This window comes from Ursus arctos, unplaced genomic scaffold (genome assembly GCF_023065955.2).
Source record: "Ursus arctos isolate Adak ecotype North America unplaced genomic scaffold, UrsArc2.0 scaffold_32, whole genome shotgun sequence".
NCBI lineage: Eukaryota > Metazoa > Chordata > Mammalia > Carnivora > Ursidae > Ursus > Ursus arctos.
The window spans coordinates 26,016,539-26,041,154 of NW_026623008.1; the positions used below are offsets into that span (position 1 = coordinate 26,016,539).

The 24,616-nt window shown below is 37.7% G+C and overlaps 1 protein-coding gene across 17 annotated transcripts; it reads left to right on the top strand.

The window, feature by feature from the left end:
• Positions 1 to 24,616, top strand: ZMYM1 (zinc finger MYM-type containing 1). Of its 17 annotated transcripts, none has more exons than XM_048221940.2 (9): positions 1 to 94; positions 8,541 to 8,710; positions 10,053 to 10,125; positions 10,321 to 10,570; positions 16,278 to 16,452; positions 19,349 to 19,502; positions 21,038 to 21,175; positions 21,341 to 21,381; positions 21,902 to 24,616. In XM_048221940.2, the coding sequence occupies exons 2-9, from the start codon at positions 8,615 to 8,617 to the stop codon at positions 24,197 to 24,199; spliced, it is 3,225 nt and encodes a 1,074-aa protein (XP_048077897.1). In that variant the 5' UTR covers positions 1 to 94; positions 8,541 to 8,614; the 3' UTR covers positions 24,200 to 24,616. The 17 variants fall into 17 exon arrangements, with proteins under 17 accessions (XP_048077897.1, XP_048077898.1, XP_048077900.1 ...); XM_048221941.2 differs by having other exon boundaries at positions 4 to 243; XM_048221943.2 differs by having other exon boundaries at positions 7 to 94; positions 21,344 to 21,381.

The window sequence follows — 24,616 nt, forward strand, 5'->3', positions numbered from 1 at the left end:
AGAGCCCGGCGGGAAAGGGGCGGGCCTGCGTGACCGTTTGGCGTCGAAGTTCCTTTGAGACTCCTCGTGCGGCCAGCATCCCTGAGAGAAATTAGTAAGCCCCTTACGCGGCCGTGGTGTCGGTGTTTATTCCTGCGCCTTACCGGAAAGGGGCAGAGAGTTTCGCCTGTCGGAGGGAGGATGAAGCGTCGTCGGGTCGGGCCGAGGTCCTAGAGACGGGTCTCTGCGTGCGGATTCCGCCATGTGAGGGTCGGGAACTCGGGGTCAGGCCCCCGGATTGTGTTTGTCGTCTCCTTTAACCTTGTCGGCAGAGTCGGGGGATCCTTGCCCCGGTTTCCAGCGTTTCTAGCGTTTCTCGCGTTTCTCGCCGCCTGCTGCGCCTACGCCGTAACTGGGCTTGCAAGTTTTTGGTCTCTATCCGCGGTCTCTTTTTAAACCATTTGATCATACTTGTGTAGCTCTTCCTTCATTAAGCAGTAGTGTTTTTATAAGCAACTTTAAAAAAAAAATCATGGAAGTCCTTTTGCAATTAGATGTGTACACGGAGTCTCAGCTAAAAGATTAAATAGTACAAAAGTTTGATTCGATGTATTCGGACTTGAAATTGGGATTAGATGAAGGTGCAATCTTTATCACTTTATTTTAGTATATTGCTTTAGCGTCCAGGGTTGGTAGTATCTTGGTTTACATGGACTAGTGTTTGCAAACGGTATCTTCCAGCTTTCTCAGGGTGCAATTTCAGAAACAGTTGGACCACTGATAACACCTGACAGTAACTGGTATTCCTCATCACAAATATACAAGACGAGAAGCCTTTAAAATTTATAACAAGAACTATATTACATTTAGTCCTTGCAGTTCAGGACTCATCAGTTTGCCTTTAACTCTTAGGATGAGGCAACAGCATTAGGGGAGTAGATGCCCTTGCTAAAATGGTGCATATACAAGTCAGAAGCCAAACAGGACAGGTGAAAAGCTGTAGCCTTCCTCAGCAGTGACACAGCTATGGGGAATTGCACTGTATTCACCTAGATGGCAGGAAAGCTATTTTCTGAAGGTCAGTGTTAATCTAGCACAAATTAATGCTTTGGACTTCTCCAAAATACTTAATATTTGGTATACTACAGTTAACTGTTTATCTCATGATTTTATTATTTTTAAAGTAATTTTTTAAAAAACAAAATATGAATGAAATGTTTGCTGAACCCCAAAAGCTTCTGATTAACAAGAGTAAACATGCTGTCTCCAGCCTGGAATATTCTTTCATCATTGCTTTGTAGGCACTTTACCATTTTCTCTTCCCTCATTGCTTCTTTTTACTTTGCATATGTTTATATTGTTACAGTTATCCTGTGCTAGCAGGGTATTATAGAGTGTTGGGACATTCTAATTATTCCTCTAATTCTAGTATGTAGGCATTTCATAAATAGTGGCTCCCCATTGCCTGTGGAACTAAGCATGGACATTTTAGTTTGGTTTAAAATGCCTTTAACCTTGTGCCTCCAGCCTTTCTGTCAAACCAGTAAAAGAGCTTGCAGAACACAAGTGAATATAGAACATATTTTTGCAAAAGTGTAATGTATAAGGAAGTGGCTATAATGCACAGAAGTAAAAAGTTAGAGTATACCTGCTTCTGGATACATTAGTCACTTTACTTTTGCTTGTGACCATAACAATTACTTTAGCTTTATAGTAAGTCCTCCAACTTTTTTCTTTTTTGAGATTGTTTTAGCTATTCTAGGTTTTGTATACGTTCCACATACATTAGAATCACCTTGCAAATTCCACAAAAACTGAGATTTTGATCTTTAGCTCAATTTGGGGAAAACTGATAGTATCAAGTCAATCAAAGAGCATGCTATGTTTCTCTATGTATTAATTTCTCTTAGCACTCTTTTGTTTTCAGTGTAGAGATCTTGACGTATTTCATTAGATATATTCATATATTTGATGTTTTGTGATGCTTTAGAAAATGGTTGTTTTAAAGTTTTTTGGGGGGACACCTGCGTGGCTCAGTCGATTAAGCGTCTGCCTGCGGCTCCGGTCATGATCCCAGGGTCCTGGGATCAAGCCCCAAATCAGGCTCTTTGCTCAGTGGGGAGCCTGCTTCTTCCTCTGTCTGCTTCTCCCCCTGCTTGTGTGCACTCACTCACTCTAGCTCTCTCTCTCTCTCTGACAAATAAATAAAATATTTTTAAAAATAAAATTTTTATTTAATTGTTCTAGTAAAAAATGGTCTTTGAATACTGACCTTCCTAAATTTACTTAATAATGTAGTAACTACTTGGAGATCCTTTTGGATTTCAATGTATACAACACGTCATCTATAAATAATGACAATTTTACTTCTTCCTTTTCAAGATTTCTGTTTTTTTTCTTGCATTATTTTTTTAATGTTTTTTTATTATGTTAGTCACCATACAGTACATCCCTGGTTTCTGATGCAAAGTTCGATGATTCTTTAGTTGCGTATAACACCCAGTGCACCATGCAATACGTGCCCTCCTTACTACCCATCACCAGTCTATCCCATTCCCCCACCCCCCTCCCCTCTGAAGCCCTCGGTTTGTTTCCCAGAGTCCATAGTTTCTCATGCTTCATTCCCCCTTCTGATTACCCCCCCTTTCTTTATCCCTTTCTTCCCCTACCGATCTTCCTAGTTCTTATGTTCCATAGATGAGAGAAGTCATATGATAATTCTTTCTCTGCTTGACTTATTTCACTTAGCATTATCTCCTCCAGTGCCGTCCATGTTGCAGCAAATGTTGAGAACTCGTTCTGATAGCTGAGTAATATTCCATTGTATATATGGACCACAGCTTCTTAATCCAGTCATCTGTTGAAGGGCATCTCGGTTCCTTCCACGATTTAGCTATTGTGGACAATGCTGCTATGAACATTGGGGTGCATATGGCCCTTCTCTTCACTACGTCTGTATCTTTGGGGTAAATACCCAGTATTGCAATGGCTGGGTCATAGGGTAGCTCAATTTTTAACTTTTTAAGGGACCTCCACACTGTTTTCCAGAGTGGCTGCACCAACCTGCATTCCCACCAACAATGTAGGAGGGATCCCCTTTCTCCACATCTTCTCCAGCAATTGGTGTTTCCTGCCTTGTTAATTTTTGCCATTCTAACTGGCGTAAGGTGGTATCTTAGTGCGGTTTTTCTTGCATTATTAACCTGACTAGAACCTCTGGAACAATGGTGAAGTGGTGAGAGAAATTTTTAAATATTGATGTTGTATTATCCTATGATCCTTCTAAGTTCACTTATTCGAGTATTGTGCTGGGAGGAGAGAAGATATTCCTTAGGGTTTTCTAAGTACACCATCGCGCTCTATACAAATAAAAGCAGTTTGTTTACTTCTCCTTCCCAGTTTTTACACCAAATTTCCATTGAGTCTTTCACTTTAACTTAAAGAATTTTCTTTAGCACTTCTACAGTATAGGTTTGTTTGTGATAAATCCTCATTCTCATTTATCTGAATATGTGCTGATTTCACCTTTATTTTTGAAGGATATTTTTACTGACTAGAGAATTTTAGGTAGTTTTTTCTTCCCCCAGCACCTTAAAGATACTCCATTGGCTTCTGGCCTTCATTGTTGCTGACAAGAAAACAGCCTTTATTCTAATTTTTGTTCTCCTGTATGTTAAGTCTTTTTTCTTTAGCTGCTTTTAAGATTTTTTTTAACCTTTAGTTTTCACCAGTGTGACTATGATGTGGGTAGTTGTGTTTTCCTTTTATATTTACCTTGGTTGTTACTCATAGAGCTTCTTGAATTTGTGTGGTTTGATATTTTTCTTCATTTTGGGGAAATTGTCTAGCCAGTAGTTCTTCAAATACTGCTTCTGTTGCATTGTCTGTTTTTTCTCTTATTGGGACTCTGTTTACATCTGTGTTAGACCTTTTTGCCTTCTTCCAGCTGTTGCTCACCTTATTTGTATTTTTATCCTTACATGTTATCAGTCTGAACTGCTTTCTACTATTGATATAAAATGTATCCTAAATCTCCCTATTTTATTTTCCAATTCTCAAATTTCCATGATTTTTTAAAAATTATTCCAGGACTGCTAAACTTCTCCATCTTTTTCTCTGTTTTCTCAAATGTATCACAGTCAGCCTGATAATACCAATATGGGTTACCTATAGGTCTGTTCTATTGTCCTTTTTTCTTTTCTCCTTTTTCTTTTCATTGGTTTTCAGTCAGTCTTATTTGTGTTTTTTTGTTGGGATGTACCCATAAATTTTTATTGTATTATGGATGAAAAAATTTAAAGACTCTAGGTGCACTTCCTGCAGAGAGGGCTGTTTCCCGTAGGCAGACAGATAGTTCTAACAGACACACACTCCCTCTCTCTCTCTCTCTCTCTCTATATATATATAATATTTTTTTTCCTAACAGATTATATTGATCCTTTTGAGGGTTAGTGTTACGCTTATTAGGGCTGATTTATTTTGGTTTGCCCTTTCTTCTAGGGAGTGGTCTTTTCTCCTGCAGAGTGACCCTTACTCCTAGCACATGGTCCGCTAGAGTCTCAGCTGCAAGTCCAGATGTTTACCAGATCCCCTCTACCTTTGCTGGGCTTAAATTTCAACTTTGGTCTTAGCTTTGCAAAGCTACTGTCATCTCTGTTCATCCGTTTTGACTCAACCTTCCGTTTTCTGCTAGATTTTTTAGCGTCCATACTCTGTAGATGTACATTTGGAAGTCAGCTAATAAGTGGAGGATGGGATATTTGTATGCAAATTGGGAGGCTTGTTTCTTCTTGGTTCCCACCTCTCCTTTGTGCCTCAAGACTGCTTTGGCCACCCAGAACTCCCATCTCCTTAGCTCAGTGTGCTGCTGTTTTCTGCTTGGCTTTTTTCTTCTATTCTGTCATGAAAAGTGCCCTCAAGGGTAAAGCCTGTTAATTTTATCTGTTGTGCCTAGATTTATCATCTCTTCTTTTTTTTAAGTTATCTCTACAGCCATGACCCCTGAGATAGGTGTTTTGTGCTCTGCCAACTGAACCAGCCAGGCACCCCTAGATTTATCAGTCTTTTTTTTTTTTTAAGATTTTATTTATTTATTTGTCAGAGAGAGTGAGAGCATAAGCAGGGGAAGCAGCAGGCAGAAGGAGAAGCAGGCTCCCCGCTGAGCAAGGAGCCCAATGTGGGACTCAATCCCAGGACCCTGAGATCATGGCCTGAGCCCAAGACACAACCAACTGAGCCACCCAGGCATCCCATATCAGTCTTATTTTAATTCTTGCCATTCTGATAAAATTTGGAGCTGAGTTGGTTTAGAAGGCGAGTAGGGTTTGAATAAGCAAAAGTGACTTTACAGATAGAACAGTATGAGCACAGTATAGTGGGGAAGAATTAAAAGATTAAAGTGAAGCAATATGAAGCATCAATATGGTACTAATTTTCCAAGAGAAAAGCACATACGTTCTGGAGATCTGTTTGTGTGTCTCGAAATAACTCCTGATAGCTTGCAATTTCTTTGCAGTCTCATGTTTTACTTTAAAAATTAATATGAATTTTGAGGGGCGCCTGGGTGGTTCACTCCGATAATCGGCTACCCTCAGCTCAGGTCATGATTGGGATCAAGCCCAGGTCAGGCTCCCTGCTCAGCCTCTGCCTGCTGCTCCCCCTGCTTGTGTGTGGGTGCGCGCTCTCCTCTCTCACTCTCTTTCTCTCTCTCTCTCTCGGTGTCAAATAAATAAAATCTTTTAACAAAATTAATGTGGGTGCCTGGGTGGCTCAGTCATTGTCTGCCTTCGTCTCGGGTCATGATCTCAGGGTCCTAGGATGGAGCCCCACATCAGGCTCCCTGCCTAGCAGGGAGCCTGCTTCTCCCTCTCCCACTCCCCCCGCTTGTGTTCCCTCTCTCTCTGTCAAATAAATAAAATCTTTTTTAAAAAAATAAATAAAATAAAAATAGTGTGAATTTTGTTTTCTGGTCCATGATATATCCCTCTTTGGTTTAAATTAAAATGTTTTAATTGGTTATTACCAAGTAGTATTAACCAGCAGGAACATGTGCCACATTTATCCTACGACTATTAATACTTTCCGTCATACATGGTTTATCCCCAGGAAGGATAGGTGTTGGCTATATAAAAAAGAGGTTTCAGGGCGCCTACCTGGTTCAGTTGGAGGAGCATGCAGCTCTTGATGTCAGGGTCCTGAGTTCAAGCCCCATGCATGCTCCGACTGAGCCAACCAAGGACACCAAAAATAAAATCTTAAAAAAAAAAAAAAGAGGTTTCTAGGACTTATTTTACTCTAATATGCATCTTGTTGGAAAAAGAAATACTGGATTTGTTATCCATATATGTTTTTTGTTCTTTTTCCTTTTCTAATAGCTAAAGAAATGTTATATACTGTTTTCCCTGCTTCAGAAACATATTTTGGATTAATTAATTACACTTTTAAGGTGCTTTCCATTATTTGCCTATTGGTGTGATGACTGCCACATTTGAAGGGATTCCAAGATGCAAACGCTCATGGATGCTTTGTTTTTAATTGATTTTTAGACTTGCATATTTTCTTTCAGGTGAATGACAGTCTAGTAGTTAATTTCCTGTGAGTTTTGCTTTGCTGGTTGTGTGTGATGCTCAAACGGGCTGGGCAGAGGCCATATGAGCTTTTATTGCACATCACAGTCTGGCCTTATTCATTGAAGTTTCTGCTTTGGGGTAGGGACTTTCAGTAAAAGCTACCAGAAAAGTGGGGAAAGAACCAAAGATGAGAGAAAAGAAGATACAAGGAACCAGTCTGTCCTGGAAAAAGAGGCATTGGGGCTGAGCAATCAAAAGGCACTTGTAGGGACGCTTGGGTGGCTCGGTCAGTTAAGCATCTGCCTTCGGCTCAGGTCATGATCTCAGGGTCCTGGGATCTAGCCCCATGTCTGGCTCCCTGCTCAGGCCTGCTTCTCCCTCTACCTCTGTTTCTCCCACCTGCTGGTGCGCACACAGGATCTCTCTCAAATAAATGAAAATCTTTAAAAAAAAAAAAAAAAAAGCCCCTTGTAGTTCCTTAAAAGCTATAAAATGGAATTATTTTTTAAGCCTGAACGTGCAACAATCTTTTATATTTTAATTTGGATTTTAACTATCTTATCTATAATTACCAAAAAGGAATTCATGGGGGGGGGCAGGCATGAGGTGTAAATGGAAAATAGATTCAAAACCTATTTAGAAGGTATACTTGATCCACTTTAGTGATTAGATGTGGGAACTTTGAGAGAAGAGGAATTTAGGATTACCCCTAGATTTCTGGTTTGGGAAATTGGGTATATAGGATAGTACATTTTACCAAGAAAGAGAACGTGTGTAAAGCAGGCTTATAGGAATAATATAAGAATATAGTTTTAAATCTCTTGAATTGGAGGGACCTGTGGAGCATCCAAGTGGAGATATTTAGTAGGCAATAGATATATGGGCTGCAGCTCAGAAATATGGGGGAAAATCAGCCTATAAATTATAGTTGAATTCAAGGTTGTGCCCACAGAACAAGTGAGAAAGTCCTGTGGAATTGTGCTTTGGAGGAACACAAATATTTTTATTTTTTAAAGATTTTATTTATTTGAGAGAGAGCACGAGCTTGGAGTAGGGGGGCTACAGAGGAAGAAGCAGAACAGAGAGCTCAACTCGGGGCTCTATCCTAGGACCCGGGATCATGACTTGAGCCGAAGGCAGATGCTTAACTAACTAAGCCACCCAGGCGTTCCGGAACACAAATATTTTAGAAGCAGGTGAAATAAATGTTTGAAAAGAAGACTGGCAGGCGTGCCTGGGTGGCTCAGTCGTTAAGCGTCTGCCTTCGGCTCAGGGCGTGATCCCAGTGTTCTGGGATGGAGCCCTGCATCAGGCTCCTCCTCTGAGAGCCTGCTTCTTCCTCTCCCACTCCCCTTGCTTGTGTTACCTCTCTCGCTGGCTGTCTCTCTGTCTGTCAAATAAATAAATAAAATCTAAAAAAAAAAAAAAAAGACTGGCAAAGAGGAGAAATAGGCCTTGGAGTCATAGGGTTCAAGGAAACAGTGGTCAGAGAGAGGGCACTAGCTTTAAAAGTTGGATCCTTGAATGTATTTGAATGTTTATATGTGAAGAACCAATAAGGAGGGAAAGAGGAGTTGAAGGAGATATAGATGGTAACTGGCTCTATAAGAGGGCAGTGATGGGGGAGAGGTAGTGAGCACAGGTATTTGGATTAACCTTGGGTAGAAGACTTTACGTATTCTAAGACTATTTAATAAATTAAAAGTAAACTTGTGGGTTTGGTGAGCTTATGCTATAGGCCGGCCTGGGAGAATAGAAGTGGGGAAGACTAGTCCCAGAAGAAAGTGTAGAAATATGTCTACCAAAGAATTATAAAGCAAAGCTATGTTGGGGAATAATGGATGAAGGGAAGAAAGCCAGTGTTGGTACTGTGAAACAACCCTGAGTCCAGAGTGTCTAAAGCTAAAGTCCTTTGTGCTTCCAGAAAACTACCATATTTAAAAGGACTAATTTTAATATCAGACTCTCCCATCCATTCATATTTTATTTTAGGAACCAGGATACTATTCCCCAAGAAGAAATTCATTAGTTTGGAGCTGGAGGATTCTTTTGCATCAAACACTAAGATGAAAGAATCACCGATAGATGGTAAATGTGACAAAGCAGTAGCACCACAACTGGGGCGGCTAGATGAAATTAAGACGGAACCTGACAATGCTCAGGTAAATATCCTACTTTATTTTCTTTTTTGTAGAGCAGTGTTTAAGTATATATTTTAGTTATGCAGATGCTGGTTTACTAGCTGAAAACCTGAAATCTTTATCATCCCCTAAGCAGTTGGTCAAATAATACAAGCTATATGGTGTGAAGTGCCATCACAACTATATGCAAGAATATGATTTGAGCTAAGAATGGCTGTTTAGAATTGGGTTTTGAACTGATAAAAGGATTGCTTAGGATATTATGGGCCTAGCTAAGGTTAATACATTTTTGTTTTCATTTTTCTTAATTTGAAACAATATGAATAGCTAAATGTTTTTATGCTACTGACTCTATTTAGTATATTATAAATTCTTAGAGTTCTTTTCTTTGTAATTACATTACCCAAATCAGTTTCATGTTTATTCTTAAACTTTTTTAGACCCATTATATGCTAAAGAACCCATAAATGATAAACTGACTCAAGCTATGAATGTTCTGTGAGTAGTGCGAAATTTCCTTAAAATGTTTATATATGAATTAGCTGAAATTTCTAATGAAACAAAAAGTAAATTCAGTTTTAATTTATTTCTAGTATTCTGTTTAGAAATAGCCTAAAGTAGGGGCGCCTGGGTGGCTCAGTCGTTAAGCGACTGCCTTCGGTCCAGCGCGTGGTCCCAGGATCCTGGGATCGAGCCCTGTGTTGGGCTCCCTGCTCTGCTGGGAGCCTACTTCTTCCTCTCCCACTCCCCCTGCTTGTGTTCCCTCTCTCGCTGGCTGTGTCTCTCTCTGTCAAATAAATAAATAAAATCTTTAAGAAGAAAAAAAAAGAAATAGCCTAAAGTAAATCACTATTAAGTAAGGATATGACTCCCATTGAGTTGGTGACACTGGGGAATGTTGTCCATCTAGGAAGTATCTGTTGCTTCTTCCATCTCTGGACATTCAAGCATGTGTATCATGTTTAGATAGAGTGCCTGCTGCTCTGAAAAGTCCTCTGTAAAGACTCATTTAGCCCAATCCAACAACTTTTGTGTTTAAGGTCTTTATGAAGACAATTAGCTATTATTGATTAGAACAAGGAGGGAAAATAGGTGTCATTATTGAGTGTGTATCCTCTATTTGGGGTAGCTTACTGAAGGACTATGTGAACAAAAATTACTGAAGTCACATCTAGGTATGATAGAATATAATGTATAATGTATGGAATATAACGTGTCAGCCAAAGGTCACCAAAAGGGGAGCGTTCACCTATGGTTCAGTTCAGTTATACAATTCACTGCACAAACTTAAACATAATTTATTATTTTCTGTTGAATAACTAGTTGTTTTATACACATTATTCATTATTTTCATCTTTTTTAGGAGTATTGTCAAGCCCAGCAGCCTAAAACTCAGGAGAATGAACTGAAAATAAACACTACATTTTCAGACAGTGGTAATAGAATTACTTAATCATATTTATTCTAACCAATGTAATAGCCAGTTTATTCTACTTTTTTAGAATATCTTTGAATAGTGCATTGTTTGTTTGGGGTTTCAAGTCCAAAAGTAACCTCTATAGAGAATAAAAGAATGCATACTTAATTTTACATAAATACTAATTTTCTTCCTTCGTGTTTTGTGTTTATAGCTCCACAGTTGACTGCAGGCGTCCAGCTTTCTCTGACATCATCTGGCATGAATAAAATGCTTCCTTCAGTTTCAACCACAGCTATTCAGGTTTCCTGTTCTGGTTGTAAAAAAATTCTTCAGAAGGGGCAAACTGCTTATCAGAGGAAAGGGTCTACTCAGCTTTTCTGCTCCACACTGTGCATCACTGAATACATTTCATCTGCCAATTCACCAGCTCTTCCCAAGAGAACTTGTTCAAACTGCTCAAAGTATATAACTCTAAATTATGCCCCCTTTTACTTCCTACATAGATCTTGATCAGAGTCTTGGCTGTAACTGTCTACATTTTCATTTTTTCTTTTTTTTTAAGATTTTATTTATTTATTTGACAGAGAGAGCAAGAGGGCACAAGCAGGGGGAACAGCGGAGGGAGAGGGAGAAGCAGGCTCCCCGCCAATCAGGGGAGCCGAGCCCGATGCAGGGTCGATCCCAGGACCCTGGGATCCTGACCTGAGCCAAAGGCAGATGCTTAACCATCTGAGCCACCCAGGCACCCCTATTTTCATTTTTTTCTGAAGAAGTATCACCTTGGTTTAGTGAAAAGCTGCTTCTGCTTTCAGTTCCTCTGTTAGATTCTTCAGAAATATTTTTTTGTTGTTGAGAGATTTGCAGAAATTAAAATGTAAGGAGTTCTTTTTCTCTTCAGCTTTAAATAATGTGACTTCTGAAACTTACTTTCCTACTCTTCATTTGAAATTCTCTATAAATGGGATTATTCTATGCCCATTCTGTCTTATCATTTAACTAAAGAGTGTGCAAACCACTAACACATTAATCACATAATAGTTAATTTGGATCTTCCAAGGTATAAAATAACCAAGGTATAACATTATAAAACAATGTTTCTCATAATGGTAAATGAAGTTATTTGACTCTTTTGCAAAATTGAATAGTCATAGGTAAACATGGATGGATGTAATTTCAAGATTTCAGTGAGCTACTGTTGGGGTCTGTATCGCTTACTTTTTATATGTGTATATATATGTGGCAATTTAGATGCAGAGAAAGGAAGTGGTAGTAATTTCATAATGAATTAGTGTAAAATGTCCAAAACTTTGAACTCTACCCTGAGATGTATAAAAGATCATTGTGCTTTGAGACCCTTATCATAGTAAAATTCTGGTTTGTTAGTACTCATTAAATGCTATTGCTAAATTTTAAATGTTTTTGTTTCAGAACAAAGAAAACACATAGGCCACCAGTTTTACTCATAAATATAATAAATTCCTTTCATGTGTCTCATTTTGGAATCAGGTTGCTATAATTTGAATCTTCCTCCATTTACGGTTATATTGTGCAACTCATAGCAGCTGTATCAATACCGTCTGGGAGCTTGTTAAATAAAAATACAGAATCTCAGGCCTCACCCAGACCTACTGAATCAGAATTGCATTTGTCCCCAGATGATACATCTATATGCTAAAGTTTGAAAAGCATTGAAAACGTCTTGGTATTCCCATTTGTTTTGTTAAATGGACATAAGAATTATGAACATTAAATAATAGATTTAAGTGATCAGAGCAACACTGGCATGTAATAAAACCTCAATAAATGTTAATTATCACTATTATTCTCTTAAACTCAAAAACCCTTTTTATTGGTTGCTTCAGCTCCTTGTTTGGCTGCTGCTTTGGGTATTATCCATTGCTTCAAGTCTTACTCCCTGAAACTCAACCTTTCTTCTTGTGTTTTTTTCAACCCTTCAATACTATGTCTTTTTTCCTTTTTGCTAAGGGCTGTAAGGCACTCTCTTCAGTCTGCTTTCTTTCTCTACAGAATCATAAAACTGGAAGGGACCTTAGAGATCATCCAGTCCAAACATTTTCTTTTGGTTTTGAGGAAACTGAGGTCCTGAGAAGTTAAGGTATCATGTTACTGTGTTTGGAGTTTACCCATTACACACCTTCAGCAGATCTCCCAGACAGATTGAAAAGGCTGAAACAGGAAAGATATAGTGTGTAAGTTGTTCTCTAAGATGAAGAAATCCAACATGAGCAAAAATGTGAAACAGGTTTTACTTCCTTTGGAATACAAATTTTTTTGATACAAAATGCTATTGTATAGGTTGGTGGAAAGGTGGTAATAATGCTTAGGCTGGGAGAGGCTGTCCATTGTTCAGAGTAACCTGTACTTTTTTTTTTTTTTTCTTCCACATTTATTAGCATCTTGTATTAATATATAGTTCTCAAGATTTTAGCTAATTATCAGTTAGTGTTGACGTTTCTTTCATAGCAATGATTTAAAATCTGTTTTGAGTGTATTTAAGAAGTGTCATTTCTGCACTTTAGTATCCCATTTGGAACCAACCAGAGATTCTGATAGCAATCAGCGAGTTCAGAATATCCCTGTGCACGAATGCTATGTAACACTTATATTTAGGAAAGTTGTTCAGTCCTGTGCTTAGAGTTCGTTTAAGCTAATTTTAGGCACTATTAAAAAAATTCGTTTTTTAGTTTTTTATTTATAAGGACTTAGTAGATTAAAAACCAGGAACCTAGAATACTGGTAGCAATAAAAATCAGTAAGCATTTTCAGACTTCCATGCTTCTGCCTGTGCAGTTTCTTCTGCCTCCCTTTCCATCTGCTAATTTCTTTCTGTCTTAAAGGTCTGCCTCAAATATCTTTACCTCTTGTCTGTTCCCACACCATTTTTTCCTCTCCTCTCACTAACCCCCCCCCACCCACTCAGAGTAATTGTTCCATGATCTGTGTTTTAATAGTGTTCATAATTCCCACAGCATTAATCATAAAATTAATGTTTTTAAAGAAAGAATTGATATTGTCCCAGTTTGACTATAAACCTCTTTTTTTTTTTTTTTTTTAAGATTTTATTTGTTTGTTTGAGATAGAGAAGGAGCAGGGGGAGGGGCAGAGGAAGAGGGAGAAACAGACTCCCTGCTAAGCAGGGAGCCTGATGCCGGACCCGATCCCAGAACCCTGCGATCATGACCTGAGCCAAAGGCAGATGCCTAACCAACAGAGCCACCCAGGCGCCCCTAGACTATGAACCTCTTGAGATTAGGAACCAGATCATACTCATCTTTGTATTCCCAGTGCCTAAACACTAGCTGGCACACAGTGAATCCTAGAAAAATTTTTGTCAAATGAAGTACAAGGATAGCACAACTCAGATACTGCATTTAGAGCTGTATTTTAAACCAATAAAATGACTGATTTGTGATAATGAAATGAACCTATTATTTTTGGTACCATCTATTTAAGAAGGAGGAACGATCATAATATACTAAAAATTTGTTAAGTCTTGAAATGTTAAAATAGTGTTGATTTAAGAAATATTTCATCTGGAAAACTATTATCCTGAAAGACTGATATTCTAAGGGGTCTTAGTAGCCAGATACCATGGCAGTTCTCAAACATTCTGGTCTCTGGCCCCCTTTCCACTCTTAAAAATTTTTGAAGAGCCAGAGAGCTTTAGTCTATGTAAGTTTTCTCTACCAATATATACTGTGTTAGAAATTAAAACTGAGAAATTTTTAAACTAAAAAATAATAACTCTGCATGTTGATATAAATAATATTTTTAATGAAAAATAGCCATATGTATTTTTTAATTTAGTGATGAGGGATTTTTTTTTAATTAAAAATCATTTTAACAGTTTTGCAAACCACTTCAGTGTCTGGGTTTTCATATCTGCCTGTGTTCAGTTTAATGGAAAATGTTGTTTTGGCTGAAGTTTGAAAAAAATCTGGCACTACAAATATGTAATTGGAAAAGGGAGGAGTGTTTTAATAGCCATTTAGATTTTGTGAATGTTCTTTGATACGCTACCAGAAAACAGGTAGTACTTCTTAAAGGTTAGTTACGATGTGAAATCTGAAACCATATCAATGAATTTTTTGTACTGTTAGGTTAAAATACATTGGTCTGTTTGTACTTTGAATGTTTGTGGGTTTTTTTTTTAAACCCACGAATGAATGATTTTTGTTACATGCTATCATAATTTGGAAAATACTGGTTCACTGAGTTATGTAGATCTCCCAAATGTTGGCATATTTCTTTTTTTTTTTTTTAAGATTTTATTTATTTGAGAGGGAGAGAGAGAGACAGAGAGCATGTATGTGGGCAGGCAGAGGAAGAAGCAGGCTCCCCACTGAGCAGAGAGCCCAACATGGGGCTCAATTCCAGGACCCTGGGATCATGACCTGAGCTGAAGGCAGACGCTCAACTGACTGAGCCACCCAGGCGCCCCTGTTGGCATATTTCTTTATGCAATATTTTAAAAATCACATTTGTTTAAAAAAAATCACCACTAATCTCATCAGGAAAGCTTAACTATTCGGAAGCAATCAAGTTGGAGATGGCAGATTTTCCAAAATTCTAATTTTCAGTGAAAGCTTTGACTTTTATCATTGGCAATGACTGCCAGTTGTTTATCTTGAAGGAACAGTCTTACTTTATTCATTTTTGAGAAAATATTTGCCAGATACCCACTCTGGATAATAGTTTGTTCTTTCAAGTAAAAATATGTTCCGTGAAAAAAGACCTACCTCAGGCTGTAACTCTTAACATTCCCATGTGAGAGTTTCCTTGAGACAGCCATCATACTTCGGTGTGCGGAAGTATGTCATGCCTGTGTCCCATATCATCACACCGAATACTCAAAAGAGCTTGTCAAGGATAAAGTTTAATAAAGTAAATTATTTTTACAGCAAATGCGTGGCAATGAATAACACAGACTAGGTCATTTTGGTTCAACTGTCTTAATTTGTGCTAAGGCTCTGGCGGTCTACCTGGCATTGTTTTTTTCCTCCCAGTTTGTTGAGGTAAAATTCACATAACAAAAGCCACTTCAGTAGTATTTAGTATACTCACTAAGTTCCAGAACATTTTCTATCACTGCAGTGTATCCAGTAAGCAGTTTCTCCCCAGAGGTCTCCTCTTTCTTCAGCCCCTGGCAGCCACCAATCTGCAGTCTATCTATGGATTTATCTATTCTGGATAGTTCACATTAACGGAATCCTACAACATACAACCTTTTGTGTCCGTCTTTTAAGCATAATGTTTTCGAGGTTTATCAGAGGTTTATACGTGTTGTGGCATGTATAGCGGCACTTCATTCTTTTTTTAAAGCTAAGTAATATTCCATTGTATGGATATAACATAATTTGTTTATCCATTCGTTCATTGGTGAACATTTGGGCCATCCCCATCTTTTAGCTATTTTTTTTTCTTTTTTAAGTAAGCTCAAGGCCCAATGTGGGGCTTGAACTCACAACCCTGAGATCAAGAGTTGTGTGCTCTACCAGCTGAGCCAGCGCAGTGCCCATGTCTTTTAACTATTTGAAATAGTGTTGTTAGGAACATATGTGTATCTGTCCTTTTTTGAGTACTTGTCTTCAGTTCTTTGGGGTACATTATGTAGGAGTGGAATTGCAGTGGCCCATTGTTGATTTTGCACCCTCCGTTCAAATGTTAGCATAGGGAAAAAGACAACATTTTTTTTTGGACAAATAATATTTTGATATGAAAATAGTTCTGTCTTTGTGGACCCCTCCAAAAGTATCTGGAGGATACCCAGAGTTTTGCAGACTGTACTTTGATATCCTCTGTCTTGTAGATTATGAAGTTGGTCAGGTATGAATATGTGATTTCTCATCATTCTATTATCGCTAGAACTAACTAATATAAGCTAGGTAATCCTCAAAACTCTGCTATCCGTTGTGGTTTATAATCCCTACTTTATAGATGAGGGAATCAACATTTGGGAGTATACATGACTTACCCATCATAACGTACTATAAGTCCTAGAACTAAATACCAAATTCAGGTGTTCTTATTTCAAGGCTGATGCCACTGCTGTTGCACAGTCTAAAGGTAGATGAAACGGAGAGGGTTACTTGAAGAAGTGCTTTAACTTATAAAAGTGTTTAATGGTGCCCTTGTTTTTCTTTTTAGAGACATCTTAAATCTAAAGGATGTGATCAGTGTCCAGCTAGAAGATGATACCTCTAGCAAAAATTTTTGCAGCCAATCTTGTCTTTCATCATATGAAGAAAAAAGAAAAGCATTTGTTACCATATGTACTAATAGCATTTTAACCAAGTGCAGCATGTGTCAGAAGACTACTGTTGTAAGTTGTAATTTTTTTTAACTTTTAGGGATTCTGATTATTTTGCTTAAATCTCAGAGTTTTTACTGAATTTTTTTTAAATCCTAGATTCAGTATGAAGTAAAATACCAGCATGTGAAGCACTGTCTTTGTAGTAATGCCTGTTTTTCAGTTTCACTCCGACAGCCTCATCATGGTCTGTCTTGAGAACTGTGGGGCTTACTGTTAAACTGTTTCTAGTCTGTTTCATATGCTTCAGATGAAAGGACAGCCCCATTACTTTAATAGTTCAAAGAGAGGGGTGCCTGGATGGCTCAGTCAGTTAAGTGTCTGATTTGATTTTGGCTCGTGTCATGAGATCGAGCCCCAGATGAGGCTCTCTGCTCAGTGCAGAGTCTGCTTGTCCCTCTCCCTCTGCTTCTCCCCCAGCCCACGCACTCGCTCACTCTCAAATAAATAAATAAAATCGTGGAAAAAAAAAGTTCAAAGAGTATTACAGCATATAAGCAGGTATGAATAAAGACCTGTTGCATAAAGTAAGAACCACTCCACTTGAATTTGACTGCATGGGACTCAAATGAAACATCCAGGATTGAGTTCCTTCCATTAGTTCACTTGTGCATGGTTCCACTTTAGGAAAAGGTGGGGATTAGATTTTGTACCATCGGGAATAGTTTCTGTTGGTAGAACAGTGAAGAAGATGAAATAAGACTTCTGACAGTTCCTCTTACATAACAATTCATGATAAATGCTGTATGGAGATTTTCCCAAAGAATCTCAGGATGATCTGGCCTTGAAGAAAAGCCAAGCATATGAAAGCTTGTTTATAAACCGCAAATAAAGATAGCAGAAATAATAACAGCCTGCTGATCAATAAGACTCAACCACAAAGTGTTTTTATTTTTTTTTTATTTTTTTATTTTTTAAAGATTTTATTTATTTATTTGACAGAGATAGAGACAGCCAGTGAGAGAGGGAACACAAGCAGGGGGAGTGGGAGAGGGAGAAGCAGGCTCCCAGCGGAGGAGCCTGATGTGGGGCTCGATCCCACAACGCCAGGATCACGCCCTGAGCCGAAGGCAGACGCTCAACCGCTGTGCCACCCAGGCGCCCCCCACAGAGTGTTTTTAACTCTATGTTTTCTTATACCTAAGCAAGACTAAAATGAATCAAGAATGTTACGTGCTTTTCTGAATGAGAAACAATCCCCTATTTCTTGTAGGAGAGCCTTGGGTGGGTGTTTCTGAGAACAGAGAAGCTGGGTCCTGCTTTGGTGGACTAAATGAGATTAATGCAATTAGTGGTCTGAGCCCCTTTCATGAGGTAGGATTGAGGTTGTCTTGCTTGTTCAGATGATGCTTTGAGACGCGACTCTATCTCCATAAATTCTTCGTTAGAATCATGCAGTTGAAGATAGGATTCTCAGCAAGTCTGAACAATTCAAATAGGTCATTTGTAAGCCACATCTTTTCTTTCTTTTAAAAAAAATTTTATTTTTATTTTTATTTTTTTTAGATTTTATTTATTTATTTGACAGAGAGAGACACAGCCAGCGAGAGAGGGAACACAAGCAGGGGGAGTGGGAGAGGAAGAAGCAGGCTCCCAGCGGCGCAGGGAGCCCGATGCGGAGCGCGATCCCAGGACCCTGGGATCATGCCCGGGGCCAAAGGCAGATGCTTAATGACCCAGGCGCCCTGCTGAGCCACCCAGGCGCCCCTAAAAAAATTTTTTTTTAAAGATTGTATTTATTTGGGAGAGAGAAAGTGAGAGCATGAGTGGAGGGAGAGGGGCAGAAAGAGAGAAGCAGAGTCTCTGCTGAGCAGGGAGCCCAGTGTGGGGCTCCATCCCAAGATCCTGGGATCATGACCTGAGCTGAAGGCAGACACTTAACTGACTGAGCCACCCAGCCGCTCCTGTGTAAGATATTTTCATTTGTCCTTGTACTTTATGCCCCCAAAAGCAGTTCTTTTTCACCATTGCCATAAGTCCAGGAATGATGGTTCCTGTTTCAGTAGAAACAATAGATGGTAAGCCTCACAGTTTATATCATTTACCTTTGCACACTTACTGCTTACTGAATGCACTGTGTTCTATATATTTTATTGCTTGTATGCTACTTTCTTACAGTATGCTTGCGATTTTTACCAGGAAGTTAGCCTAGAAAAACAGTGATTCCCACAGCCGTTTTCTGGCTCCTCAGTACCAATAGTTAATTTCCCGAGTTAATATTCAAAGTGGAGGGGCGCCTGGGTGGCTCAGTCGTTAAGCATCTGCCTTCGGCTCAGGACGTGATCCCAGGGTTCTGGAATCAAGCCCCACATCAGGCTTCTCCGCTGAGAGCCTGCTTCTTCCTCTCCCACTCCCCCTGCTTGTGTTCCCTCTCTCACTGGCTGTCTCTCTGTCAAATAAATAAATAAAATCTTTAAAAAAAAAATATTCGAAGTGGAATTGAGGAAAGAGATATAATTATAAGACTTTTATTTATCCAGTTGGCTTTGATTGCCTGGAATGATAAACATATTCTGTGACCTCTTTCTTCATTGCTTGCATATGTATTAGTGCTGCTACTAATATATATCTGATAAATTTCACAAATAGTGATTTGTCGGATTGATCTATTTTTCATTTTAGTCACTGTAATCTGTAGTGCCTTTTTTTTCTCTTGTTTGTTTTTAATTCAAGTTAGTTAACATATAGGGTATTATTATCAGTTTCAGGGTAGGGTTTAGTGATTCATCAGTTGCGTATAATACCCAGTGCTCTTTTTTTTTTTCTGGTTTTTAAGAAAGTATAAAAATGTGTCTTCATTATCATCACTTGTATTTTAACTAAGAGCAGTAGTGATGGATATATATTTGTTTGTTAACAATATATGTCTTATACCAAGAATATGAATATTACTTTAATCTCTAAACAGAAACCAACCAAAACACTTACATCTGTTCCTTGCAAAACATTGAAGCCCTCCGATGAAATGATTGAGACCACCAATGACTTGGGGAAGACAGACCTTTTTTGTTCTATTAATTGTTTCTCTGCTTACAATAAAGCTAAGATGGAATCTTCTACAGGTAATGTTTGTTTAGCAGTTATCAGAGGTTTAGAAACTGTTGAAGAATACTACTGCTTTCCTTTAATTTATAACCTTGATTCATCTTGAAATTAAACTGACCTAAGAGTCAAAACAATGCAAAATTCATTGCAAGAAAATGTTTTCCAGGTGCGCCTGGATGGTTTAGTCGGTGGAGCATATAACTTTTGATCTCAGGGTCATGAGTTCAAGCCCCATATTGGGCATGGAGCCTACATTTAAAAAAAAAAGTTTTCCAGTAGTTTTATATAAAAGGAAGACTACATCACAACCAGAGACTTAATATTTATTTGTAAAGATCGTTGTGTTAGAATATAGTTTTGCACTTAGCTCTGCTTTGTAAAAACAAAGCTATTAGTTACATTTTTTACAGGAAATAGAACTAACTGGAAGTACTTGGAAGGTCACTAATAGAAAAGCACAAGTAACCCAGAGTCAACTTTGTATTCCATCAAAGAGCCTCATATAGGACCATTGGTCCAATTTACATAGATAAGAAAGTAAATGATGCCCCTGGGGCTTGTACATCATGTAAACTGGCTTATTATAGAAATCTTTGCAATACTAGCTTAGACACCAGTCTAGCTTCATTCATGTTGAGGGTTATGAATCTTGAGAGAGAAATGATACCCCTTAGGGGCACCTGGCTGGCTCAGTCGGTAGAGCGAGTGACTCTTAATCTTGGGGTTAGAGTTTGAGCCCCATGTTGGGTGTAGAAATTACTTTTAAAAAATCAAATATTTTAAAAAATGATGAAAGAAATGAAACCCACTAGGAGATTCTAAAGGAATCTCTTTTCTGTTCTTCATGGGTAATTTCTTGTAAAGATTTGCTTGAAATTTCAAGCAAATGGTATAAAAGAACTGAGAAATTGTATGCAAAGGTAAAGTACGTTAAAAAATGGAAAATGTAGGGGCGCCTGGGTGGCACAGCGGTTAAGCGTCTGCCTTCGGCTCAGGGCGTGATCCCAGCGTTCTGGGATCGAGCCCCACATCGGGCTCCTCCGCTATGAGCCTGCTTCTTCCTCTCCCACTCCCCCTGCTTGTGTTCCCTCTCTCGCTAGCTGTCTCTATCTCTGTCGAATAAATAAATAAAATCTTTAAAAAAAAAAAATGGAAAATGTAAATTATCAGTTTAAGGTTATTAATGTGTTATCCTAAAGAACCTGGCTATCCCTAAGTCGTACTCCAATATCCAGCAATACCTAAAGTTATTAGATTTTTTTTTAAAGATTTTATTTATTCACTTATTTGACAGAGAGTGGGTACAAGCGGGGGGAGCAGCAGAGGGAAAAGGAGAAGCAGACTCCCCACTGTGCAGGGAGCCCAGTGCGGGGGTCAGTCCCAGGACCCCAGGATCATGACCCAAGCCGAAGGCACACGCTTAACCCACTGAGCCACCCAGGCACAAGCTATTAGGTTTTTACATTGTTTGTTGAATACACTTGTTATTAAACAATGGTTTCTGATTGATTGATTCTGCCTGGTTGTTGAGAAATCTTTTTATTTTTTTCAGTAAACGTTTCCATGGTACATGATGCCTCAACGGATCTCTTTTCCACAAAGAAAGATACAACTCCAGTTATAAGCAATATAGTGTCATTGGCAGATACTCATGTTTCCCTACCCATCATGAACTCTGATGTCTTACAAGGTAAAATTGATGTAAAGATACTTGACATATACACTGTTTTCCCATCCTTGATAAATCCGTCTTCTAAGGTTGTTTCTGTTGTCTGATACAGAATAAGCAATTGTAATTTATGATGCTGTTTTATAGCATATAAGGTTTTGAATTGATGATACTCTTTTATTTTAGCAGATACAGTTTCTGCAGTAACAGCAAATGTCATTGTAGATGTAAGTTTTGTCCTTAATATTTTTGACACTGTCTTTTCTTTTTTAAACATATTTTGTGCATATATATATATGTGTCCATGTATATATGAGCATATTCATTCCTATTTTCATCCAAGAGCTCAAAAAGTTGAGCAAGAAACATCTTTTGGTATTCATATTCAATTTCCCAAATCTAGGTTTGACTTGAAATTATTAATGAGAATATTTAAACAGCAGTATTTATTAGTCATAGTTTTTCCTCCGGGTTCTTTATTACCTTTTTCAATATTCTAGGTCATGTGAGCAATAAAAATTATTTTTATTACAATTACGTACCAAAAGATTCTTTGAACATTTAATGCTGAATCTAGATTGCATCTTTATATTATAAATAATCCTTAATGTTTCCCCCTAGTGGATCTCATATTGCAGCTCACCCATTCGTTTTATTGTGTTACTAGAATAGATATGTTTGATATTTTAATCATTTAAAAACTGTTCAAACAAATGCTTTTCTGTTTTTCTCCCAAACATTTCTAAGAGTTTACCCAGTGAATCAAGTAGAGGTGTTGCTACTAGTAGTGTTGAACAGCCAAGCCTGTCACCATCTTCATCAATACCCAGTCAGCATACGGTTGACTCCAGTGTGGAAGTACAAAAAGATCGAGTGTCAAACCAAGATGCTACATACAATATGAAATCTACGAAAGTAGATGGACTGTGTCACCCAAAATTTACATCCAGAGTACAAAAAGTTAAAGATAAGTCACAAAGCATTAAAAAATCTTGGTGTTCAAATTTCCAGCATTTGAAAAACAGTATTAAAAAGGATGTGACATTCTGCTATTCATGCCAGTTGTTCTGCCAAAAAAATTTTAGTTGTGGAAGAGAATCATTTGCAGCCCAAGGAATTTCTAATTGGAAAAAGACTCTAGAAAAATTCAGAAAGCATGAAAAAAGTGAAATGCATTTGAAGTCATTGCAGTTTTGGAGGGAATACCAGTTTTCTGATGAAGCCGTCAATGACAATTTATCTATTCATTCAAAACAGATTGAAGGAAATAAAAAGTACCTAAAGCTTATAATTGAAAATATTTTATTTCTTGGGAAGCAGTGTTTACCATTAAGAGGAAATGACCAATCAATTTCATCTGTGAATAAAGGCAATTTTTTAGAACTGTTAGAAATCAGAGCAAAAGATAAAGGAGAAGAAGTATTTCGACTTACGAATTCACAAGTTGACTTCTATAATAGCACACAAATTCAAAATGATATTATTGAAATAATAAAGACTGAAATGCTGCAAGATATTGTGAATGAAATCAATGTCTCTTCAGCTTTTTCAATAATATGTGATGAGACAACTGATAGTGCCACTAAAGAACAGCTTTCAATTTGTGTAAGATACCCGCAAAAAATGTCTAAGTCTATCTTAATTAAAGAAAGATTCTTGGGTTTCATAGATACTGAAGAGATGACTGGGACTAACTTACATAGGACTATCAAAACTTACCTGCAGCAAATTGGAGTTGATCTGAATAAGATATGTGGCCAGTCCTATGATAGTACCACTAATTTGAGGGGAAAGTTTAATAAAATTGCAGCAGAATTCAAGAAAGAAGAGCCAAGAGCTTTGTACATACATTGTTATGCACATTTTTTGGATTTAGCAGTAATTAGGTTTTGTAAAGAAGTGAAAGAACTCCGAAGTGCTCTAAATACTCTCGACTCTTTGTTCAGCACTATCCATATGTCTCGGGAAATGTCTGCAAATTTTCAAAACATTTGTAAGCTAAGTCAAAACAAAACATGCAAGAAACATATATCACCATCATGTTGGACAGTCCATAATCATATTTTACTGTCTGTGATTGAGGGCCTTCCAGAGATTATTGAAACATTGGAAATTGTATCAAACCATTCTTCAAACACAAGTTTGGGTGATGAATTGAGTGATTTGTTAATATTGGTTTCCAAATTTGAATTTATCTTTTGTTTGAAATTTCTTTATCGAGTATTAAGTGTTACAGGAATTCTTTCCAAAGAGCTTGAAAGTGAAACCATAGATATTTTTTCATTGTCTTCAAAAATAGAAGCAATTTTGGAGTGTTTATCTTCTGAAAGGAACGATGCCTATTTCAAAACTATCTGGGATGGAGCAGAGGAAATATGTCAAAAAATAACCAGTAAAGGTTTTGAAGTTGAAAGACCTTCTTTTCAGAAAAGAAGAAAGATTCAGAAAACAGTAGATCTTGGCAAGTCAGATAGTATGTTTTTTCCTACTTCAACAGAAGAACAGTATAAAATTAATATTTATTACCAAGGATTGGATACTATATTAAATAATTTAAAATTATGTTTTTCAGAGTTTGATTATTGCAAAATGAAGCAAATTTCAGAACTATTATTTAAGTGGAATGAACCATTAAATGAAACAACAGCCAAACATGTCCAAGAATTTTATAAACTTGATGCGGACATCATCCCAGAACTTAGATTTTATCGGCAGTATGCGAAGCTCAATTTTGTCATAGATTATGATTGTATCAACTTCATCAGTCTTGGCTATTTGTTTATTCAGCATGGTCTTCACAATAATATTCCTTGCATATCAAAGTTATTATATATTGCTTTGTCTTGGCCAGTTACTTCAAGTGCTGAAAATTCATTTTCTACACTGCCCCGTCTTAAAACATATTTATGTCATACCATGGGACAAGAGAAGCTTAGCGGCCTAGCCCTAATGGCTGTTGAGCAGGAATTGGTAAATAAACTGATGGAACCTGAAAGACTCGATGGAATTGTGGAAAAGTTTATCCATCGGATGAAAGAAACATAACACTTGCTTGAATTTACCTAAAAGAACTTTGTTTTTCTGCTGTAATATTTGTTTTTATTTCAATATTTTACCTCCTAAGAAAAAAATTTTTTTCATCAGAACATGTAACATTCACTTGATTCAAAATCAAAAAACAGACTGAAAAGGGAAAAGTCTCCTTCCCCTTTTTAGTACCCAGTTCTCCCTCCCTGTAGTGTTATCTGTTTCTTTAATATCCTCCTGAAGATATTTTTCACAGATAGTACTCTGCAGTGCACACCATTCTTCAGCTTGTCCACTTAGCATATTTTTGAGATTGTCTATATCAGTACATAAAGAGTTTCTTGATTTTTTTTACAACTGCATAAAATTTCATTGTATAAATGTACCGTAATATATTTGAGCAGTCCCTAACAATAAACATTTCGATTCTTTCCA